General features: G+C 43.7%; 1 protein-coding gene across 2 annotated transcripts in view; it reads left to right on the top strand.

Moving 5' to 3' along the window:
- LOC127007627 (QRFP-like peptide receptor) overlaps positions 1-19,548 on the top strand; it is a 98,729-nt gene that overhangs the window by 33,561 nt on the left and 45,620 nt on the right. For both annotated transcript variants that reach the window (XM_050878780.1, XM_050878779.1), the window contains exons 3-4: positions 3,906-4,027; positions 13,143-13,266. In XM_050878780.1, the coding sequence (XP_050734737.1) occupies positions 3,906-4,027; positions 13,143-13,266 (246 nt within the window). The remainder of the gene's footprint in view (positions 1-3,905; positions 4,028-13,142; positions 13,267-19,548) is intronic.

Here is a 19,548-nt window from a genome sequence, read left to right as displayed (position 1 = left end):
GTTTCGGTGAAACCTTTGCTATTGCGCTGGACATATCAAAAGCTTTTGATAGGTTCTGGCACAAATCTTTGCTTTCCAAACTACCCTCCTACGGTTTGTATCCTTCTCTCTGTACCTTTATCTTAAGTTTTCATTCTGACCGTTCTATTTCAGCTGTGGTAGACGGTCACTGTTTTTCCCCTAAACCTATTAATAGTGGTGTTCCGCAGGGTTCTGTCCTATCTCCCACTCTCTTTTTATCGTTCATTGATGATCTTCTTTCCAAAACGAACTGTCCTATCCATTCTTACGCCGATGACCGTACTCTGCATTACTCAACTTCTTTTAATAGAAGACCCACCCAACAGGAACTAAACGATTCCAGCCTGGAGGAAGCAGAACGCTTAGCCTCAGCCCTTACTATTATTTCCGATTGGGGCATGAAGAACCTGATGTCTTTCAACGCCTCAAAAACACAGTTTCTCCACCTATCCACTCGACACAATCTTCCAAACAACTATCCCCTATTCTTTGACAACACTCAGCTATCACCTTCTTCAACACTAAACATCCTCGGTCTATCTTTAACTCAAAAACTCAACTGGAAACTTCATATCTCTTCTCTTACTAAATCAGCTTCCTCGAAGCTGGGCGTTCTGTACCGTCTCCGCCAGTTCTTCTCCCCCGCACAGTTGCTATCCATTTACGGGGGCCTTGTCCGCCCTTGTATGGAGTATGCATCTCACGTGTGGGGGGGCTCCACTCACACAGCTCTCTTGGACAGAGTGGAGTCTTAGGGCCGCTTTCACAGTCACGTTTGTTTGTGTTGATCGTTCCCAATGAGCGGCGATCGCCGCTACCAACAAGAAATCCGCTTTTACAGTCGTCTTTCGCGGCGCTGTTTGTTTGCATCAGTACCAGAGATTGGAACCTCTGGTAACGGAGCTCTGGTAGCCGCGGGGCTCCCCAATGGAGCTTACCAATGACATTAATTAGTAAATAACACAAATTCGTGCTCTCAAATGGTTATATTATTTATCTAAATAGATGTGAAAAAATATTAAACAATACAGCTACTCGTTGCACGGCTTCAATGGTAATATGAGAAAAAAAAATTAGAAGAATTTGAATGACATGAACTCAATTCACCTGCTGACCAGTAAACGTCCTGCTGAGAATTTCAATTTGATTGATTGATGGTTTATTGTTGCAAAAGTACACACCAAAGAAGAATGGAGGACTTTAATACTTGTCACCAGTATTCATCTGTTATGCCTTCTTTGTCAAACTCGTATTATTCTAGTTAGCCTAATATGTATGCATAGAGCATATATATAACGAAATCAGCCCTATTAAGTAAAGAATAAATGTGAAGTCAGATAAATAAGTGTGAATAATGAATAATTGTAATTTCTATAGGTGAAAAATCTGTCTTGCTGATATCTGCTAATATAAGAGAAGTTTAATTAATACTTCTCACCATTATTTCACCTTTTCCGCCTATGAAATATTAGGCTATCAGCAGATTTGAGGGGTGTATCAGCGAGACACTCCTCATTTTTTCATCATATTTATTCTTCACAGTTACTCTTTATATATATTCTTCACGTTTACTTTTTGTACGTTTATTTTTCATATTACTCCTTCATAATCCTCCGCTCAGCTGATGTAATGTTGACATTTCCCGCCGCTCCGGCATACCAACACTGCCGAATCACGCGCCTTCGTCTTGTCATGATCGTCACCACGCTGGTAGTCGCCGATACCACGAAAACAGCGACTGTGAAAGCGGATCGAGGCGATGGTAACGGCTGCTACCATGTTGGTTGGGCCTTTGGTTAGGAGACGACTGTGAAAACGGCCCTAAGGCTCTTCGTTTCATCAGCTCTCCTCCTCTTACTGATAGTCTTCTACCTCTTAAATTCTGCCGCCATGTTGCCTCTGTTTCTATCTTCTATCGATATGTTCATGCTGACTGCTCTTCCGAACTGGCAAACTGCATGCCTCCCCCTCCCACGGCCTTGCCACACATGACTTTCTACTCAAGCACATCCCTTTACTGTCCAAATCCCTTACGCACGAGTTAACCAGCATCTTCACTCTTTCATCCCTCACCTTCCTTCACCTGTATTTCCTCCTGCCTACGACTTGAACTCTTTCAAGAGGAGGGTATCAGGACATCTCTCCTCCCAAAATTGATATATCTTTCGGCCACTCCTCTAACTCTTTTTAGCAGTGAGTAGCGGGCTTTTATTCATATTTGTTTCCTTTTTTATGCCCTTGAACTGACTCCACTGCTGTAATATATATATATATATATATATATATATATATATATATATATATATATATATATATATATATATATATATATATATATATATATACACACACACACACACACACACACACATATCTTCCTACCTCCTCCTTATGGGAGCGTGTCCGCCTCAATTCATTATCATCTTCCTCCATTCATATTTCTCTCCTTGTCTCCTTCATCTTATTTTCTCCTCCTCTTTCTTTCCTCTGCTGGCTCAGCTATTCTCAAATCACCTTGCATACCTTACAAACCTCCTTCCCTCTGTCATATCCTTTCTCAGTTTTCCTACACTTTACATGAGGTTTCTTTGTTTGTTTCCTGATATAGTTAATTCTTTACATACCTTTCATTCATATCTCTCCCTACTTCCTCTTTCCCGTATCTTTTCCAATTTTTTCTCCTATCTCTCTTCTACCAGGAACATTTTAAATCTTCATTCCGTAACTAGTCTCCTTATCCGTTCCTTCCTTTCTTCATTCATTCCTTTCCTCGCACCTATTGTACTTTATTTCTCCTCAATATTTCATTTCCAGCTGACGTGGTTCTTTTGATTTTTATCATTTTTTCATGACACCCCCATATACCTACTTTTCGTTCTTACCACTTTCTGACCTCATTACCTCTTCCTTTATTCCTCTGACCATACCTTCTCGGCTGTTCAAATGTCTCTTACATATGGACACAGGAACCAAGTACCAATTTTTCCTCACTTGTCTTCATGTATACCTCTGATTTTTCCTCACTTTCCTCAATGTACACCTCCGATTTTTCCTTACTTTCCTTCATATATACCTCCGATATTTCCTCACTTTCCTCCATTTTCTCCTCACTTCCCTTCATGTATACCTCCGAATTTTCCTCACTTTCCTTCATGTATACCTCTGATATTTCCTCACTTTCCTCCATGTATGCCCCCGATTTTTTCCTCACTTTCCTCCATCTCTTTTTTAATCCCCTAATCTCTTTTTTTTTTTTTTTTTTTTTTTTACATATATTCATCATTCTCTTATCTCGCCTCCTATACCGCTGGCAAGTTCCTTCTGTAAATTGTCACTTTCAGACATGCAGCCTTCCCACCATTATTTCCTCCTACTCTTACGGTCACCCTTTCCGCCCTACCTTCTTTCCTCTTTTGTTTCTCTATTATCTCTTCTCTTTCATGTACTTGGTCCATATTGTCCTACCCATGAACACTGGTGGAGAACCCTATTCTTCTCTCCCTCTTATATTCCTCCTGCACTTTCATGCACTTGCTCCTCCCTCCCTCCTTCCCTCATTTACACTCTCCGTTTCCTCTGCACCTGGCGTGTCTCCTCTTTCTTACCTCTTTCCCTCCGTACACTTCCTCATCCCTCCACTTCTTCCTCCTCCTCCTTTTCACAGTCTCTTGTCTTCTCCTTAACAACTGACACGTCTCTTCTCTTTTTCCTGCAATACCTCCATAACATTTTTCCTTCCTTCGTTTTTGCCTTCATTATCTTATTCTATTTTTTTTCTGCGGCTGACGTATGTTTTTTTCACCCTCTATTCATTCATCTACTCCCCTCTCCCTCCCTCATTCCCTCCAGTACAATATAATTATTTCTTCTCTTCTCCTATGCAGCTGGCGCGTCTCTTCTCCTACTCGTGGACGCTCGGGGCAACGATGTGTAAGACGCTGTACTTCTTGCAGGCGTTGTCGGCCATCTGTTCGGTTCTCACCCTCACCACCATGAGTATAGAGAGGTGAGCGAGGCAGGACGAGGGAAAGGAAGTGATGAAGTGAGAGGAAAGAAAGTGTTCAGAGATGGAAAAGGGGAAGGGAAAAGCACAGGGTAACCGAGATGGACTAGTTAACATGAAAGAAAATGAGGAAGAAAATTTCAAGAAGGAAAATGAGGAAGGATGAATAAATAAAATAATGAGCAAGAAGGAGGGGTGAATAAGGAAGGAAAAGGAGAAGAACAAGCGGAGGGATGAAGAGAGTAGGGAATGGAAAATTAAGTTGCATGCTTGATATAGAAGAAAAAAAATATTATTATTAATTATTATTATACAAATAAGAATGCTGACAATCATCAATACTATTAGTATTATGATTATTTTTTTACTGTAAATATTATTACTTTCATCATACAATTAAGAATTATAAAAATATTACACTTTATAATAATTATGAAGAGAACTAATAATAATAACAGTTGCAGCTGCAGCAGCAGCAGTAGTAGTAGTAGTAGTAGTAGTAGTAGTAGTAGTAGTAGTAGTAGTAGTAGTAGTAGTAGTAGTAGTAGTAGTAGTAGTAGTGGTAGTAGTAGTACCAGTCGCAATGGCAATGGTAGTAATAATTATTGGTTGAAGATGCACAGGAATATACAGATAAATGAGGAGACTACTAGAGGTCAATATAATTACGATCATTAAAGTGGGACCCATTTTGTTGCTTTGACCTAAAGCCCAAAAATGTATAGATCCACCCCCTAGTAATAGCTGCAGCAATAGCAGGAGCATTATTATCACCAGCACCAGCTGCAGCAGCAGCAGCAACAGTAGTAGTAGTAGTAGTAGTAGTAGTAGCAGTAGTAGTAATAGTAGTAGTAGTAGTAGTAGTAGCAATAGTAGTGATATGCTTATTTGGACAGAGTCCAAGGCTTTTCACCTCATCAGTTAGCTCCCCTTCCCACCGCCTAAGTGTTACTTTTCTATCTTCTATCAGTATTTTAATATTAGATGCACTTCTGAACTATCTAATTGCATACCTGCACCCTTTTTGCCACCTCGCTACACAAATCTTTCTACTTACCTCTATGTTGTCTAAATTACTTAAACATGAGTTAACTAGTACCTTCATTATTTCATCCCTTGCGCTGGTAAACTTTGGAACAGCATTCCTTTGTCTGTATTTCTTTCTCCATACGGCTTGAAGCTTTCAAGAGGGCAGCCTTAAGACACCTCCGTAACCGAAGCTGAAACTTCTTTCTGACTATTTTTTCTTTGTGGCAGCAGCGCTTAGCGACATATTAAAAAGACCCTAGAGCTATCTCCTCTAATGCATAAAACAGTGGTTGTACTAGTGGTAGCAGCAGCAGCAGCAGCAGAAATAATAATAATTGTAATAGTTTATGATGGTCGGAGTGATAGTAACAGCTGTATATCTGAATTCTTTCTTGTAAATTTATGTCAATGTAATTGAAAGCTTTCGGGTATTTTCTCCATGGCCTTTATTAAGTGAAAAGAAAGAAATGGAGAGAGAGAGAGAGAGAGAGAGAGAGAGAGAGAGAGAGGAGGGAGAGGTTGAGGGAGGGAGGAAGGGGAAGACAGGAGTGTGAGGTAGTGGGTAGGTATAGCCTTCAAATCAACGTCACGCTTCCCCTGTTCGCACGTCTAGATGGCCATGCCAGGCTTCGTCATCAGAGTCAAGAGTAAGCGCCTACTTTAGCCTAGTTTAACCCAACCAACGGAAGGGTGCAGATATGTGGCTGTCTGCTCGAGCAGCAGTTCATCACTGCCAACCCGGATCTCCATACAGCCCTTCAGGCTTAGGTTTAGAGTAATAAAGTTAGGTGTCCATACTCCCCCGTTGTCAGCTTTGCCAGTCATTTCCTTCTCCCTTTAAGGACCAGGGTACTTGTCCCTGGTCCAACTATCGGGCCACCCTCTCTTGTTAAAGCCTACGGAGTGCCGCGCAGGGAGCCTGCGGGTGAGCACATCGTCCGGCCTCCCTAGAGCACATTAGAGGTTAGCCCGATACCTAGTAGACCCACCAATTATTCCTCCCCTTTGCGTCCCACTCCTCCCTTACCCTATGGCCGAGCGCCAACCCTCTCCTCCCCCCAGTAGGATGGGAGGAGCACCGGACCGACCTCCCCCACCTGAACGACCACCACCGCCCACCACCACCACCCCGCTCGTTGACCCGCTTCGCGCAAAGTTTCTGATCATTCACTCTGACGACGTCAAACTTTCAAGTTTGAATGGTTTTATCATCAAAAAAGTGATTGACGGCCAGGCAGGCGCGGTCAGTAATGTTAAGAAACTTGCCAGTGGAGACCTGCTCGTAGAAACATTCCTCCCCTCACAAGTGCGTGACTTGATGAAGCTTCGGATGTTTCACTGCTACAAGGTTGCTGTCTCGATTCCGGTGAACATGAATTCGTGTAAGGGTGTTGCCACCCATCCCGATTTCATTGACATGGAAGTGGATGACATCCTTGAGCAGATGAAGGATCAAGGCGTAATTGAAGCCCGCCACGTAACTCGTCTTGTCAGCAGCACGAGGATTAAGACCGCCACTGTTGTTTTCACTTTTGCCGGCTCTGCTCTCCCTCAGAAAGTAGAAGTTGGCTACGAGAAGAAAGAATGTAGACCGTACATCCCCAACCCCCTTCGTTGTCTTAAGTGTCAGCTGTATGGCCACCATGGAAGCGCTTGTCGTTCTCCAAAGCTTTTCTGTGCCAGATGCGCTGGAGGGGGTCACAAGGTCGAGGAATGCGTAATGTGAGTGCCGTAACTGTGAGGGTGCTCACTCCACCACCTCGCGGGACTGCCCCGCTTGGAAGGTGGAGAAAGAGGTCTGTACAGTTAAGGCTACTGATGGCATTTCTTACTTCGATGCAAGGAAGAAGGTGAAGGCTGTGCATGAGACGCCAGCACTGAATGTTTCCTTCGCATCGGTGATAAATGCCAAGCCCGAGATGCATTCTGTGTCAATCCAAACTGACCCGACTCCGCCATCTCCACCCCACTCTACCCCCACACCTGCTTTTCTCACAGTAAACACTGCTGCCACCACCACCAACTCAACACCCAACACTAGCTCTGTCTCTACTACCACTGCTACTGATGCCTCTACTACTACTACTACTGCCACTACTACTGCTACTACTACTGCCAACACTGCTAACTACTCTAATGCTGTCACCAGTCCTTCTGTCAAGCCGAAGGACGACAAGCGTGATTGCATTAACCTCACCACCCTCCAAAAAACTCGTGCTGCTGTCAACCCTGAGCCCGCGGGGGAGCGGCGTGGGCGAGACACTGCCTCCTCCCGAGGCAGGTCTACCTTACGCTCCCTCTCCTCAAGCTCCAGGGAGCTCGTGATAAATGAGCCCATGGAGGTCTCCACTGGTAACGACCAGAAGTGGTCCTCTGGCAGCCGCTCTCCCGGCGATGGGAAGCGGCGACGTAAGAAACCTAAGAACACCGGCCAACCCCGCTCCTCTTAAACCATGGTTTTCACGGTACTTCGGTGGAATTGTAGAAGTTTGCGGAATAAAGAGCACAATTTAGCACTGTTTATTCACTTACACAGGCCGTCCGTTATTTGTCTACAGGAGACGAGACTTGGAGATCAACCTGATCCCCAAGCTCTTAAACACTACCACTCGTATAGAAGACACGTAGGTCACGGCGTTGCCGTGTACACCCACAAGACACTGCCACAAACAGAAGTGAATTTGAACTCTACTCTGGAAGCTGTCGCGTGCAGAGTAAAATTCAATGGCACGTATCTGGCTATTTGTTCCCTGTACTGTCCACCTCATGGCCGCATTGATGACGGTGCACTCACTTCACTTTTTGACGAATTACCCCGTAATAAATTAATTTTGGGCGATTTTAACGCACATCATCATCAATGGGGAAGTCTGAGGTGTGATGGTTGCGGAGAGCAAGTAGTTGACATCCTGCTCCACACAAACCTCTGTCTTTTAAACGACGGAAGTGCGACTCGTATAGATGATCGGACAGGCAAAGCGTCCGCCATCGACCTGTCTATAGCCTCCCCAGGTATACACACTGACTGTACCTGGGGTACTTTCGACGACTCCTTGGGAAGTGACCACCTACCAATCTGCATTTCTTATTCACGCGACATTGTCACACCACCTCCGCCACCTAAATTTATCTTTAAGAAAGCAGACTGGGAGTCCTTTTCAAGGATCGTTGATATTGATATATCCGGGGATGACATAGATGCTAAGGTCGATGGCGTGCAACACTCCATCTTACACGCCGCACGGGCTACTATTCCAACAACTTCAGCAATTCACACAAAGCGGGCAGTCCCATGGTGGACACCAGATTGCCGAGAAGCACTCCGAGAACGCAATAGACGATACAGGATCTTTAATAAACAGCCCACTAATTCGAACTTCATAGCATACAAAGAGGCACGGGCTAAAGCAAGGATACAAATTAGAACATGCAAACGCAACTCGTGGCGTAACTACGTATCCACAGTGAATCGCTTCACCCCCCTCAGCCAGGTCTGGTCCACAGTACGCTGCCTCGACAACAAAAGACCATACAACCCCATCACCACCCTCTTCATAAACAATAGCACCATCGACGATCCTGTGGATATAGTTAACACCATGGCCAGGAGTTTTTCCAACTTTAGCAGCTCGGCCAACTATAACCCTGCCTTCCTACACCACAAGCAGGCGGCCGAGCAAAATAACATAGACTTTGCCACGGAAGACGTAAACTCTGACTACAACACCGAGTTTACGATGAATGAGCTTCTCCTTGCGCTAAAGACCTGTAAAGGCACCAGTCCCGGACCTTCCACGGTCACGTACGGTATGATTCAGCATCTTGGCCAGGACAACCTGACCAAGCTATTAGCATTGTACAATGAGCTTTGGATGTCTCGAACGTTTCCAAACTCATGGCACTTTGCGCACGTCATACCGATACCAAAGAGTTCTGGCCGCCTTACGGATCCCAGTTCGTTTTGTCCTATTGCTTTAACGGAGTGCATATGTAAGGTCATGGAACGAATGGTAAATAAAAGGCTACTTTTTTTCTTAGAGTCAAAAAAATTGTTAAATGATCAACAGTGTGGCTTTCGAAAGTATCGAAGCAAAATGGATCATTTAATGAATTTGGAGCAATGTATTTCAGAGGCATTTGCCAAGAAAGAATTCATGATAGGGTTGTTTCTCGAGATCCACAAAACCTTTGACATGACATGGCGACACGGAATTCTCATGAAACTGCACGCTTACGGTTTAAGAGGAAACTTGCCTATTTTTGTTTGTAACTTTCTGAAGGACAGAACATTCTCTGTCAGGTTGCCTAACAACGTAATCTCGGACGTATTCGTCCAGGAAAACGGGGTGCCCCAGGGCAGTGTTCTTAGTCCAACTTTATTTTGTATTATGATGAATGATATTCTGTCGACAACTCCCGTCCCCCGAAACCTTAAATACTCACTGTACGCCGACGACTGTGCGATATGGCACTCCTCGCCATACGCACAGTTCTCGGCTGAGCGGATGCAAGTTGCACTTGACTCCGTCCAGTACTGGGCCTCCCGGTGGGGTTTTAAGTTTTCAGTTCATAAATGTATCGGTGTTGTTTTTACTTTACGTAAAGTACCTGATTTGCGCTTAACTTTAAATAACCAGCCGATACAATTCAAAAATTCAGTTAAATTCCTGGGTCTGCACTTTGATAGCAGACTCAGTTGGAAAATTCACGTAAATAACTTGCTTGTTCGTTGTAGTAAGAAAATAAATATCTTCAAATATTTATGCGGCACCTCTTGGGGAGCAGACAGAAAAACTTTATTAATGGTGTACAAATCCCTGATTCGAGCTCACATCGACTATGGCTCGCAGGTGTATGGTTCGGCATCCGACGCCACGCTGAGTCGGATGTGTTTCAGAATGAATGTTTGCGTAAGTGCCTTGGAGCCCTAAGATGTACACGCACAGCCCGGCTTGAGGTGGAGGCAAATGTTCCTCCCCTCCGTATCCGTCGAGAGCACTTGGTGCTCACGAAGGGGTGGGCAGGTACCGGTACCAGTACCGGTACTAACGGTACCAGCTAAACGGTACGGTACCGGTACCAGCGAGTGATCATGACGCTTCCCGGCACCCAAGTGATCATGAGGCTTCGCGGTACCAGGTACCGGTACCGGGTACCGCGAAGCATCATGATCACTTGGGTGCCGGGAAGCGTCGTGATCACTCGGCATTGCGCATTGCCGCTAGTACCGGTACCGTCTGGATCTTAGTGACGCTCGGCGCTCGCCCGCCCGCCTCATGTGGTATCACGCGGTATGGGGCCCTGTATGGAGACGCTGAGTCACTGCCTCGCTGACCGTCCCCCCAAGTTCCCACCATTTTGTCCTGATTTCCGTTTCCATCACAGCTCCCGTTTCCATTATTTTATTATTTGATTTATTTATTGGAGTTGCTGGATAATTCTTCATGTCCGATTCTTTTTTTTTTTTTTTAGATTGCTAATAAATATTGTTATTGTTATTAGACTATGATCGAGTACATCCATAATAACTATACATGCTATTTTTTTATCGAAAAAAATAAATATTCACTTCATTCAGAGAGAGAGAGAGAGAGAGAGAGAGAGAGAGTTTTCTTTACAGGAAATTTATTTGGGAATTTCATCAGAAGTCATAGAGATAAAAAATATACTCCTTCGGGTACCGGTACCGGTACCGATACTAACGGTACCAAAGTTTTCGGTACCGGTACTACCGGTACTCAAATTAACGGTACTTGCCCATCCCTATCGTACGGGATTAAAACACTCCGAAATACCAGCATTGGCAACGTGGCCTGCGCCCCACTGGTGCAATATGAGCACGGGCTCAGAGCACCGCGCAGGCCACTTGCCGTGCGCCTCCACTCGCTGTGCCAGGAGCTAGGTGTGGATTTGAGTGACTGCGACAAACTGCATGGTGACGTTAAATATAGCGCCATGGGAAACACCGAACATACACATAAATTGTGACATGCTACCACGACCTAAACCCATGACGCCGGAGGCGGAGGTCCACCAGCACTTCCGTGCCCTGCTCGCTAGTGACCAGAACTTCCACCACGTGTACACTGACGGCTCCAAGACGGATGAGTGTGTGGGTGCAAGTGTATGGTCGAGTGAATGTGCCTTCAGGTATCGGCTGCCGAACCATACATCTATCTTCTCTTCAGAACTTTTCGCTATTGATAAAGCCATAGATTATGCTAATTCTCATCATAATTCAGTCATTATATTTTCAGACTCAACGTCAGCCCTTCAGGCCACTGAGTCCTTGCGAACAGACACAAATGAAATACAGGGTCGTATGATTAATAAACTCCACTCATGTCCCAAGTCCATCTCGCTGATCTGGGTGCCTGGTCACTGCAACATACACGGCAATGAGCAGGCAGACGCCTTGTCTAAATCGACTGTCGAACTCGAGGGGACCTGGGAAGTCCCTCGTGATCTTCAGTCGAGTCTCTCTCTTACGAAAACATCAATACATCTTCTGTGGCAAAGTCAGTGGACCGACCTGGCTCTAAACACCGTCAAACCAACGCTAGGCGAGTGGAGCACTGCAAACCGCTCCACTCGCCGCGACGAAATCGTCTTGAGCCGGGTGCGCATGAACTGCACCCGGCTCACACACCTGACCCTTTACATCAATAGAACATTTCCACCGCTATGTCAGACTTGTGATGTTATACTGTCTATCAGTCACCTCATCTTGCACTGCAGTAGATTTATCCGTGAACGCAATCCACTGGTAAACTACTGCAGAGCGAGGGATATTCCCATCACCTTGGACGCAGTTCTACGGAAATCCCGAGGTGACCGACATATTGATGCTTTTCTTAAGAGAGACCTGCTTGATCGACGAGATGTGACGACATAACTTTTTGGGGGGGTTCTACTTTATCACTATATATGAAATATATACATAACATCATGGTAATGCTACATATATCTTATGTAAACAATGTACTATTACTGTTGTGGTCCACGTGATAACCTACAGGTGATACATATAAAATTGATATATTTGTTATCTCATTTTTATATGCGATGTTGTTCTATTGCTGGGCCACACAGCCCTGTGTGTGTGTGTGTGTGTGTGTGTGTGTGTGTGTGTGTGAATGTGGTTTTCCCGCCCACCCCTACTTAGCTAGCCTCGGATAGGTCCCCTTCAATGTATTTGTTCTATTTTATGTTTTTTTCCTATTTATATATATATATATATATATATATATATATATATATATATATATATATATATATATATATATATATATATATATATATATATATATATTTTTTTTTTGGTAAGCTATGTGGATGATGTGAATGAATGACTATGAATGATGATGATGACAAAAAGATTAAAAATAAAACTACAAACCTCAAAAAAATAATAAATATGGCCTAATAGCCCAGCCAGGGCTGATGGCAAAAAAAAAAATCTCTCTCTCTCTCTCTCTCTCTCTCTCTCTCTCTCTCTCTCTCTCTCTCTCTCTCTCTCTCTCTCTAATATGCATTATACATATAAAATTCAGCTATGTAGATGTTAATTTACCATGGTGACATAATTCGAAAATTATGCTGAGTATGGTAGGGTGGGTTATGGTAACGACTGTGATCGCTATTCCAGTATGGTTGGCCGTTTCTGAAGTGCTATATGAGAGAGAGAGAGAGAGAGAGAGAGAGAGAGAGAGAGAGAGAGAGAGAGAGAGAGAGAGAGAGACGAGGAGGGAGGGAAATTTGGAGGAAGGAAGGGGAACACAGGAGTGTGAGGTAGTGGGTAGGTATAGCCTTCAAATCAACGTCACGCTTCTCCTGTTCGCATGCACGTCTAGATGGCCATGCCAGGCTTCGTCATCAGAGTCAAGAGTAAGCTCCTAAATTAGTTACATTTGGCAATGCATTATATTGCCAAAAATTAGGGCAGGGTATAAAAAAAGCCGTGCCAAAATACCATACTGATGCAACAGTTTGTTTAGAGGATATTTGCGAAAAACGATGCCTCACGGCCTCTGAAACGCTTAGTAGTAGGTGTACTAATTTACATCCCTCTCATATGCCTCTTCCTCAGGTACTACGCCATCGTGTATCCCATGCGGGCCCAGTATCGCTGCACCATCTCCCAGGCCAAGCGGCTCTGTGTGGGACTGTGGCTTCTATCGCTGCTCCTCGCCTCCCCTGTTATCCTTATGCAGGTCAGCCACACACCCACGCACACAGCTGCACCGCCATGTAGGTACACCCACACTGAGCTACACACACCAACGGACACTCACGCGCATGCACACTTCAGCGCACACACACACACACACACACACACACACACACACGCACACAGTAAGTGTTCTATTACAGTTGAAATGCGGTGAAAAACTGACAGTAATGGTAACATAATTATGTGTCCCCTCAGACAGCAAGCTGGACTAACGAAAATTATAACAACCTGTTAGAAAACACAAATAAAGCGTTAGAGAACATCATTAGAAATGGCTAGAATGTAATTCTGGCAGGGGACTTCAACTGTAAATGGGAAAAGGTTGAAGTGGAAGGTGAATAAATTACATGGGGAGCTAACGTATTAAAACTGGCCACAGAAAACTTCGTGACACAATGGGTGAAGGAGGAAACGAGGATGAACCAGCATGATTGGACTCAATTTTCACTAAAGGAACAGGCTTGTTAAGTGAAGTGCAACACGAGTGCCCCCTGGAGTGACCATGAAGTATTACAAATAGAAATTGACGAAGAATGTGAAGAAATTGGATTAGAAAACCATAAAGAAAAAGAAGGAATTACAATAGAGTTAAGTATAATGAATTGAGAGCTTTTTTGGAAGTATAAATTGGTCAGAAATGAAAAAGTTGAGAAAAGTACAGCAAAAATAGGATTACTTCCTTAAAACACAATGAAGGTGTGGTAAAGTGGGTACCCTACTATGTTATAAAGAAAAGAGGGAAAAAAGTGTTTGAAGATAATAGGGAAAGCTATAGACAAGCTAGAAATGATTACACCAAAGTGAGGCGAGAAGAAATAAAGTATGAAAAGAATATAATAGAAAAATGTAAGGACCCAAAACTTTTTTATAGACATATAAATCAGAAATTGAGGAAGAAAGAAGCTGTGATTGCGATCAAAGTGGGTGACCAAGTCTACGAGGATACAAAGGAAATCTGTGAAATATCAAATGTAAGCTTTCATAAAGTTTTTGCCCAGGAGACAGAATTTGAAAAGAGGAATGAAGAGAGAAGTGTCAAGAGAATGGAAAGCACAAAAGTGGATAGAGAGGAGATAATGGGGCTATTAAAATCACTAGATGGTAAGAAGGCAATGGGTCGAGATGAAATATCAGGTCAAGTACTAAAACAGTGCAGTGAACAGTTAATTTCTTTTTTTTTTTTTTTTTTTTTTTACAACAAAGGAGGCAGCTCAAGGGCACACAAAAAAAGAAACAATAATAAAAAAAAGCCCGCCACTCGCTGCTCCTAAAAAATAATCAAAAGAGGTGGCCGAAAGAGAGGTCAACTTCGGGAGGAGAGGTGTCCTGATACCCTTCTCTTGAAAGAGTTCAAGTCGTAAGCAGGAGGAAATACAGATGAAGGAAGATTGTTCCAGAGTTTACCAGCGTGAGGGATGAAAGAGTGAAGATGCTGGTTAACTCTTGCATAAGGGGTTTGGACAGTATAGGGATGAGCATGAGTAGAAAGTCGTGAGCAGCGGGGCCGCGGGAGGGGGGGAGGCATGTAGTTAGCAAGTTCAGAAGAGCAGTCAGCGTGGAAATATCGATAGAAGATAGAAAGAGAGGCAACATCGCGACGGAATTTAAGAGGTAGAAGACTATCAGTAGGAGGAGAAGAGCTGATGAGACGAAGAGCCTTAGACTCCACTCTGTCCAGAAGAGCTGTGTGAGTGGAGCCCCCCCACACGTGAGATGCATACTCCATACGAAGGCGGACAAGGCCCCTGTATATGGATAGCAACTGCGCGCGGGAGAAGAACTGGCGGAGACGATACAGAACGCCCAACCTCGAGGAAGCTGATTTAGCGAGAGAGGAGATGTGAAGTTTCCAGTTGAGATTTTGAGTAAAGATAGACCGAGGATGTTTAGTGTTGAAGATGGTGACAGCTGAGAGTTGTCGAAGAATAGGGGATAGGTGTTTGGAAGATTGTGTCGAGTTGATAGGTGGAGAAATTGAATTTTTGAGGCATTGAAGGACACCAGGATCCTTCTGCCCCAATCGGAAAAGATAGCAAGGTCTGAGGTTAAGCGTTCTGCAGCCTCCAGTCTGGAGTCGTGTACTTTCTGCTGAGAGAGTCTTCTATTGAAAAAAGTTGAATAATGCAGAGTGGAGTCGTCGGCGTATGAGTGGGCAGGACAGTTTGTTATGGAAAGAAGATCATTGATGAATAACAGGAAGAGAGTGGGTGATAGGACAGAGCCCTGTGGAACACCACTGTTGATAGGTTTAGGGGAAGAGCAGTGACCGTCTACCACCGCAGAGATAGAACGGCCAGAAAGGAAACTGGCGATAAAGGAACAGAGAGAGGGATAGAATCCGAAAGAGGGCAGTTTAGAAAGCAAAGACTTGTGCCAGACTCTATCGAAGGCTTTCGATATATCTAGCGCAACAGAGAAAGTTTCACCGAAACGGCTAAGAGAGAATGACCAAGAGTCAGTTAAAAGAGCAAGAAGATCGCCAGTAGAACGCCCCTTGCGGAACCCATACTGGCGATCAGATAGAAGGTTACAAGTGGAAAGGTGCTTTTGAATCTTCCGGTTAAGGATTGATTCAAAAGCTTAAAATAAACAGGAAAGTAAAGCTATAGGGCGGTAGTTTGAGGGATTGGAACGGTCACCCTTCTTAGGCACAGGCTGTACAAAGGCATACTTCCAGCAGGAAGAAAAGATAGATGTTGATAGGCAGAGACAAAAGATTTGAGGGTTGAGGCCAGAGAGGGCATAGAAAACATCATTTGGAAGAATCTTAATAACAGGCATAAAGGAGTCAGAGGGGGGATGAGTAGGAGGAATATGCCCAGAATCGTCCAGGGTGGAGTTCTTACAGAAAGTTTGAGCGAAGAGTTCAGCCTTAGAGACAGATGAGACGGCAGTGCTGCCATCAGGGTTAAGGAGAGGAGGGAAAGAGGAACAAGTGAAATTGGAGGAGATATTTTTGGCTAGATGCCAGAAGTCACGGGAAGAATTAGAAGAAGCAAGGTGTTGACATTTTCTACTGATAAAAGAAGTTATGGTAAGTCGAAGAATTGATTTGGCACGATTCCGGGCTGAAATGTAAAGGTCATAGTTAGCGGGACTTCGAAGGCTCTGGAACCTTTTGTGAGCTGCCTCTCTATCTTTAATAGCACGAGAACAAGCATGATTAAACCAAGGCTTTTTAGCATGAGGAGTAGAGAAAGAACGCGGAATGTATGCCTCCATTCCAGAGACAATCACCTATGAGATGCGCTGGTCACACACAGAGGGGTCTCTCTCCTGGAAACAGTAATCATTCCATGGTAAATCGGAAAAGTACATCCTCAGGTCGACCCACCGAGCTGAAGCAAAATGCCAGAAGCATCGCCTCTTCGGTGGGTCCAGAGGATGTACAGGAGCGATAGGACAGGAAACAGAAATAAGGTTATGATCGGAGGAGCCCAGCGGAGAGAACAGTTTGACAGAGTAAGCAGAAGGATTAGAGGTAAGGAAGAGGTCTAGAATGTTGGGCCTGTCTCCAAGACGGTCGGGAATACGTGTAGGGTGCTGAACCAACTGCTCTATGTCGTTGAGGAGAGCAAAGTTGTAGGCTTGTTCACCAGGCTGGTAAGTGAAAGAGGATGAAGGCCAAAGCTGGTGGTGAACATTGAAATCTCCCAAGATGGAGATTTCAGCGAAGGGAGAGTGAGTGAAGATGTGCTCCACTGTAGAATTCAAATAGTCAAAGAATTTTACATAGTTAGTAGAGTTAGGTGAGAGATAAACAGCACAGATGTATTTAGTAATAGAATGACAATGAAGTCTTAGCCAGATGGTGGAAAATTCAGAAGAGTCAAGGTCGTGGGCACGAGAGCAAGTGATGTCGTTGCGCACGTAGGCGCAACATCCAGCTTTGGATTGAAATTTAGGATACAGATAGTAGGAGGGAACAGAGTAGAGGTTGCTGTTAATAGCCTCATAAACCTGTGTTTCGGTGAGGAAGAGAAGATGAGGTTTAGAGGAGGAGAGATTGTGTTCCACAGAATGAAAATTAGAACGAAGACCACGAATGTTGCAGAAATTGATAAGGAGGAGGTTCGAGGAGTTATCAGGACACCTCTCAAGTCGGCAGCCAGAAGGGGAGTCCTCCCTGGGGGAATTTATGGTCCCCCTCCCACCCCCCAGGCGGGGACTCCGAGGCAGTATTGTTTTTCGCCATTTTGAATTTCGAATTTTGGGGAAAGGTGTGTGTGTTTTGTGAATGTAGTGTGATGTAGAGAGACAGAGGAACTGTCCTTTGAGAGCATGCTGAACTGCTCTCTGGTAGAAACAATTCATGATATAAGTTGTTCAATCAATACCGGGGAAGTCCCAGTACAGTGGAAAAGGTCACGCGAGGTCCCATTATATAAGAGCGGAAACAAAAAAGAGCCTCTGAACTATAGACCGGTTTCTCTAACAAGTGTCATGTGCAAGCTGTGTGAGAAGATAATTAAAAGACAGTGGGTATAGACCATTTAGAAAGAGAGAAAATAATAATAGTCAATTTGGATTCAGACAAGGTAAATCTTGTGTCACAAATCTAATATGTTTTTACTCAAGAGTAATAGATATAGTGCAGAAAAGAGACGGATGGGCGGGCTGCATATTTATTGGACCTAAAAAACTCATTTGATAAAGTTCCACATAAGAGACTGCTGTGGAAAGTAGAAAATAGAGGAGGATTTGGGAGAAAATGACAGAATGGATAAAAAATTACCTAGCAAACAGAGAAATGAGAACTGTGTTGAAAGATGAAATATCAGAATGGAGAACGGTCACAAGTGGAGTTCCACAGGGATCAGTGTTAGCGCCTATAATGTTTCCTATAATATATATAAATGATATGCCAGAAAAAGTTAAGTTACATGAATATGTATGCAGATGACGCCAAACTGCTTAGAAATACAAGAGATGAGGATGATTGTAATAAACTGCATGAAGATTTAAATAAGATACCAGAATGGAGTAAAAATGGGAAATGGAGTCCAATGAAAAGAAGTGTCACACAATGAAAATGGGCTAGGAGTAAAAATAGACCAAGTATAGTGTATAAGATGGGAGGGACAGTCATCGACACAGTGAAGGAAGAAAAAGACTTAGTAATTGTAATACAAAATACACTGACACCTGAGAAGCATATAAAAAAAAGATAATTGGAGAAATATATAGTCTGTTACAAAATATTAGAGTTGAATTTCACTACTTGGATGGGGACATGATGAAAAAAATAATAACAATATTGATTAGACCAAGGCTAGAGTATGTGGTAGTTGTCTGGTCACCACACAAGAAAAAGGACATAAGAAACCTGAAAGGATTCAAAGGATTGCGACTAAGTTGGTACCCGAACTATCAAGCCTGCCATACGAGACTAGATAGTGGAACTGTGCTTACCAACACTGGAAGAAAGAAGAGAAAGAGGAGACCTGATAGCGTTGTACAGGAGGAATACGAGTGGAATGGAAGTGATGAATAGAAATGATTTAATCGAGATGGAAAGGAGAAGGCAACTAAGAGGACACCGTAAGAAATTGAGAAAGGAGACTCGTTTGAAAGACCTAAAGAAGTTCAGTTTTCCATACGGGAGTGTGGATACATGGAATGGACTTAGCAAAGACATTGTTGAAGCTGGCAGTGTCCATAAAACAAAGAAAAAGCTGGACAAATATTGATTTGGAGACAGGAGTGACCGAGCTTGAGCCCAGTCCCTGTATACTATAAATAGGTAAATACAAATAGGTAAATACACACACACACACACACACACACACACACACACACACACACACACACACACACACACACACACACACACTCCTACACACACTGACACATTTACACCCACACATAGTTATTGTTACACAACCGTTTGAAGTTTGGTACACCTAGTGGTAGATGCAAACAGGTATGCGTCCAACGGAGGCAGTAACCAACGAAAATCGGCAACAATAAACGGGCAAAACAAGCTTAGAATTAACATTATTTAATAACACAATAGGTTACAACACTTAACAAAAAGTTGCACTAATATAAAGGAAAGAATGAATGCACAAAGTGCCTCATGGGGAGTGACACGGACCTGCGACGGAATGAATAATGGAGTCGAGCTTGGACTGTCGACAGCAAATGAAATAAAAAGATGACAACTCACAACTAAGCCAGCAAACTTCTATATCTTGGAGTCAATGAATGAGGCGTGATACTTTGCAACGCTAACGAGCGTGAAAGGTGAAGCATTTTATAC

This window comes from Eriocheir sinensis, chromosome 36 (assembly GCF_024679095.1).
Source record: "Eriocheir sinensis breed Jianghai 21 chromosome 36, ASM2467909v1, whole genome shotgun sequence".
Lineage (NCBI taxonomy): Eukaryota > Metazoa > Arthropoda > Malacostraca > Decapoda > Varunidae > Eriocheir > Eriocheir sinensis.
This window is presented reverse-complemented; position numbering and strand designations above follow the sequence as displayed.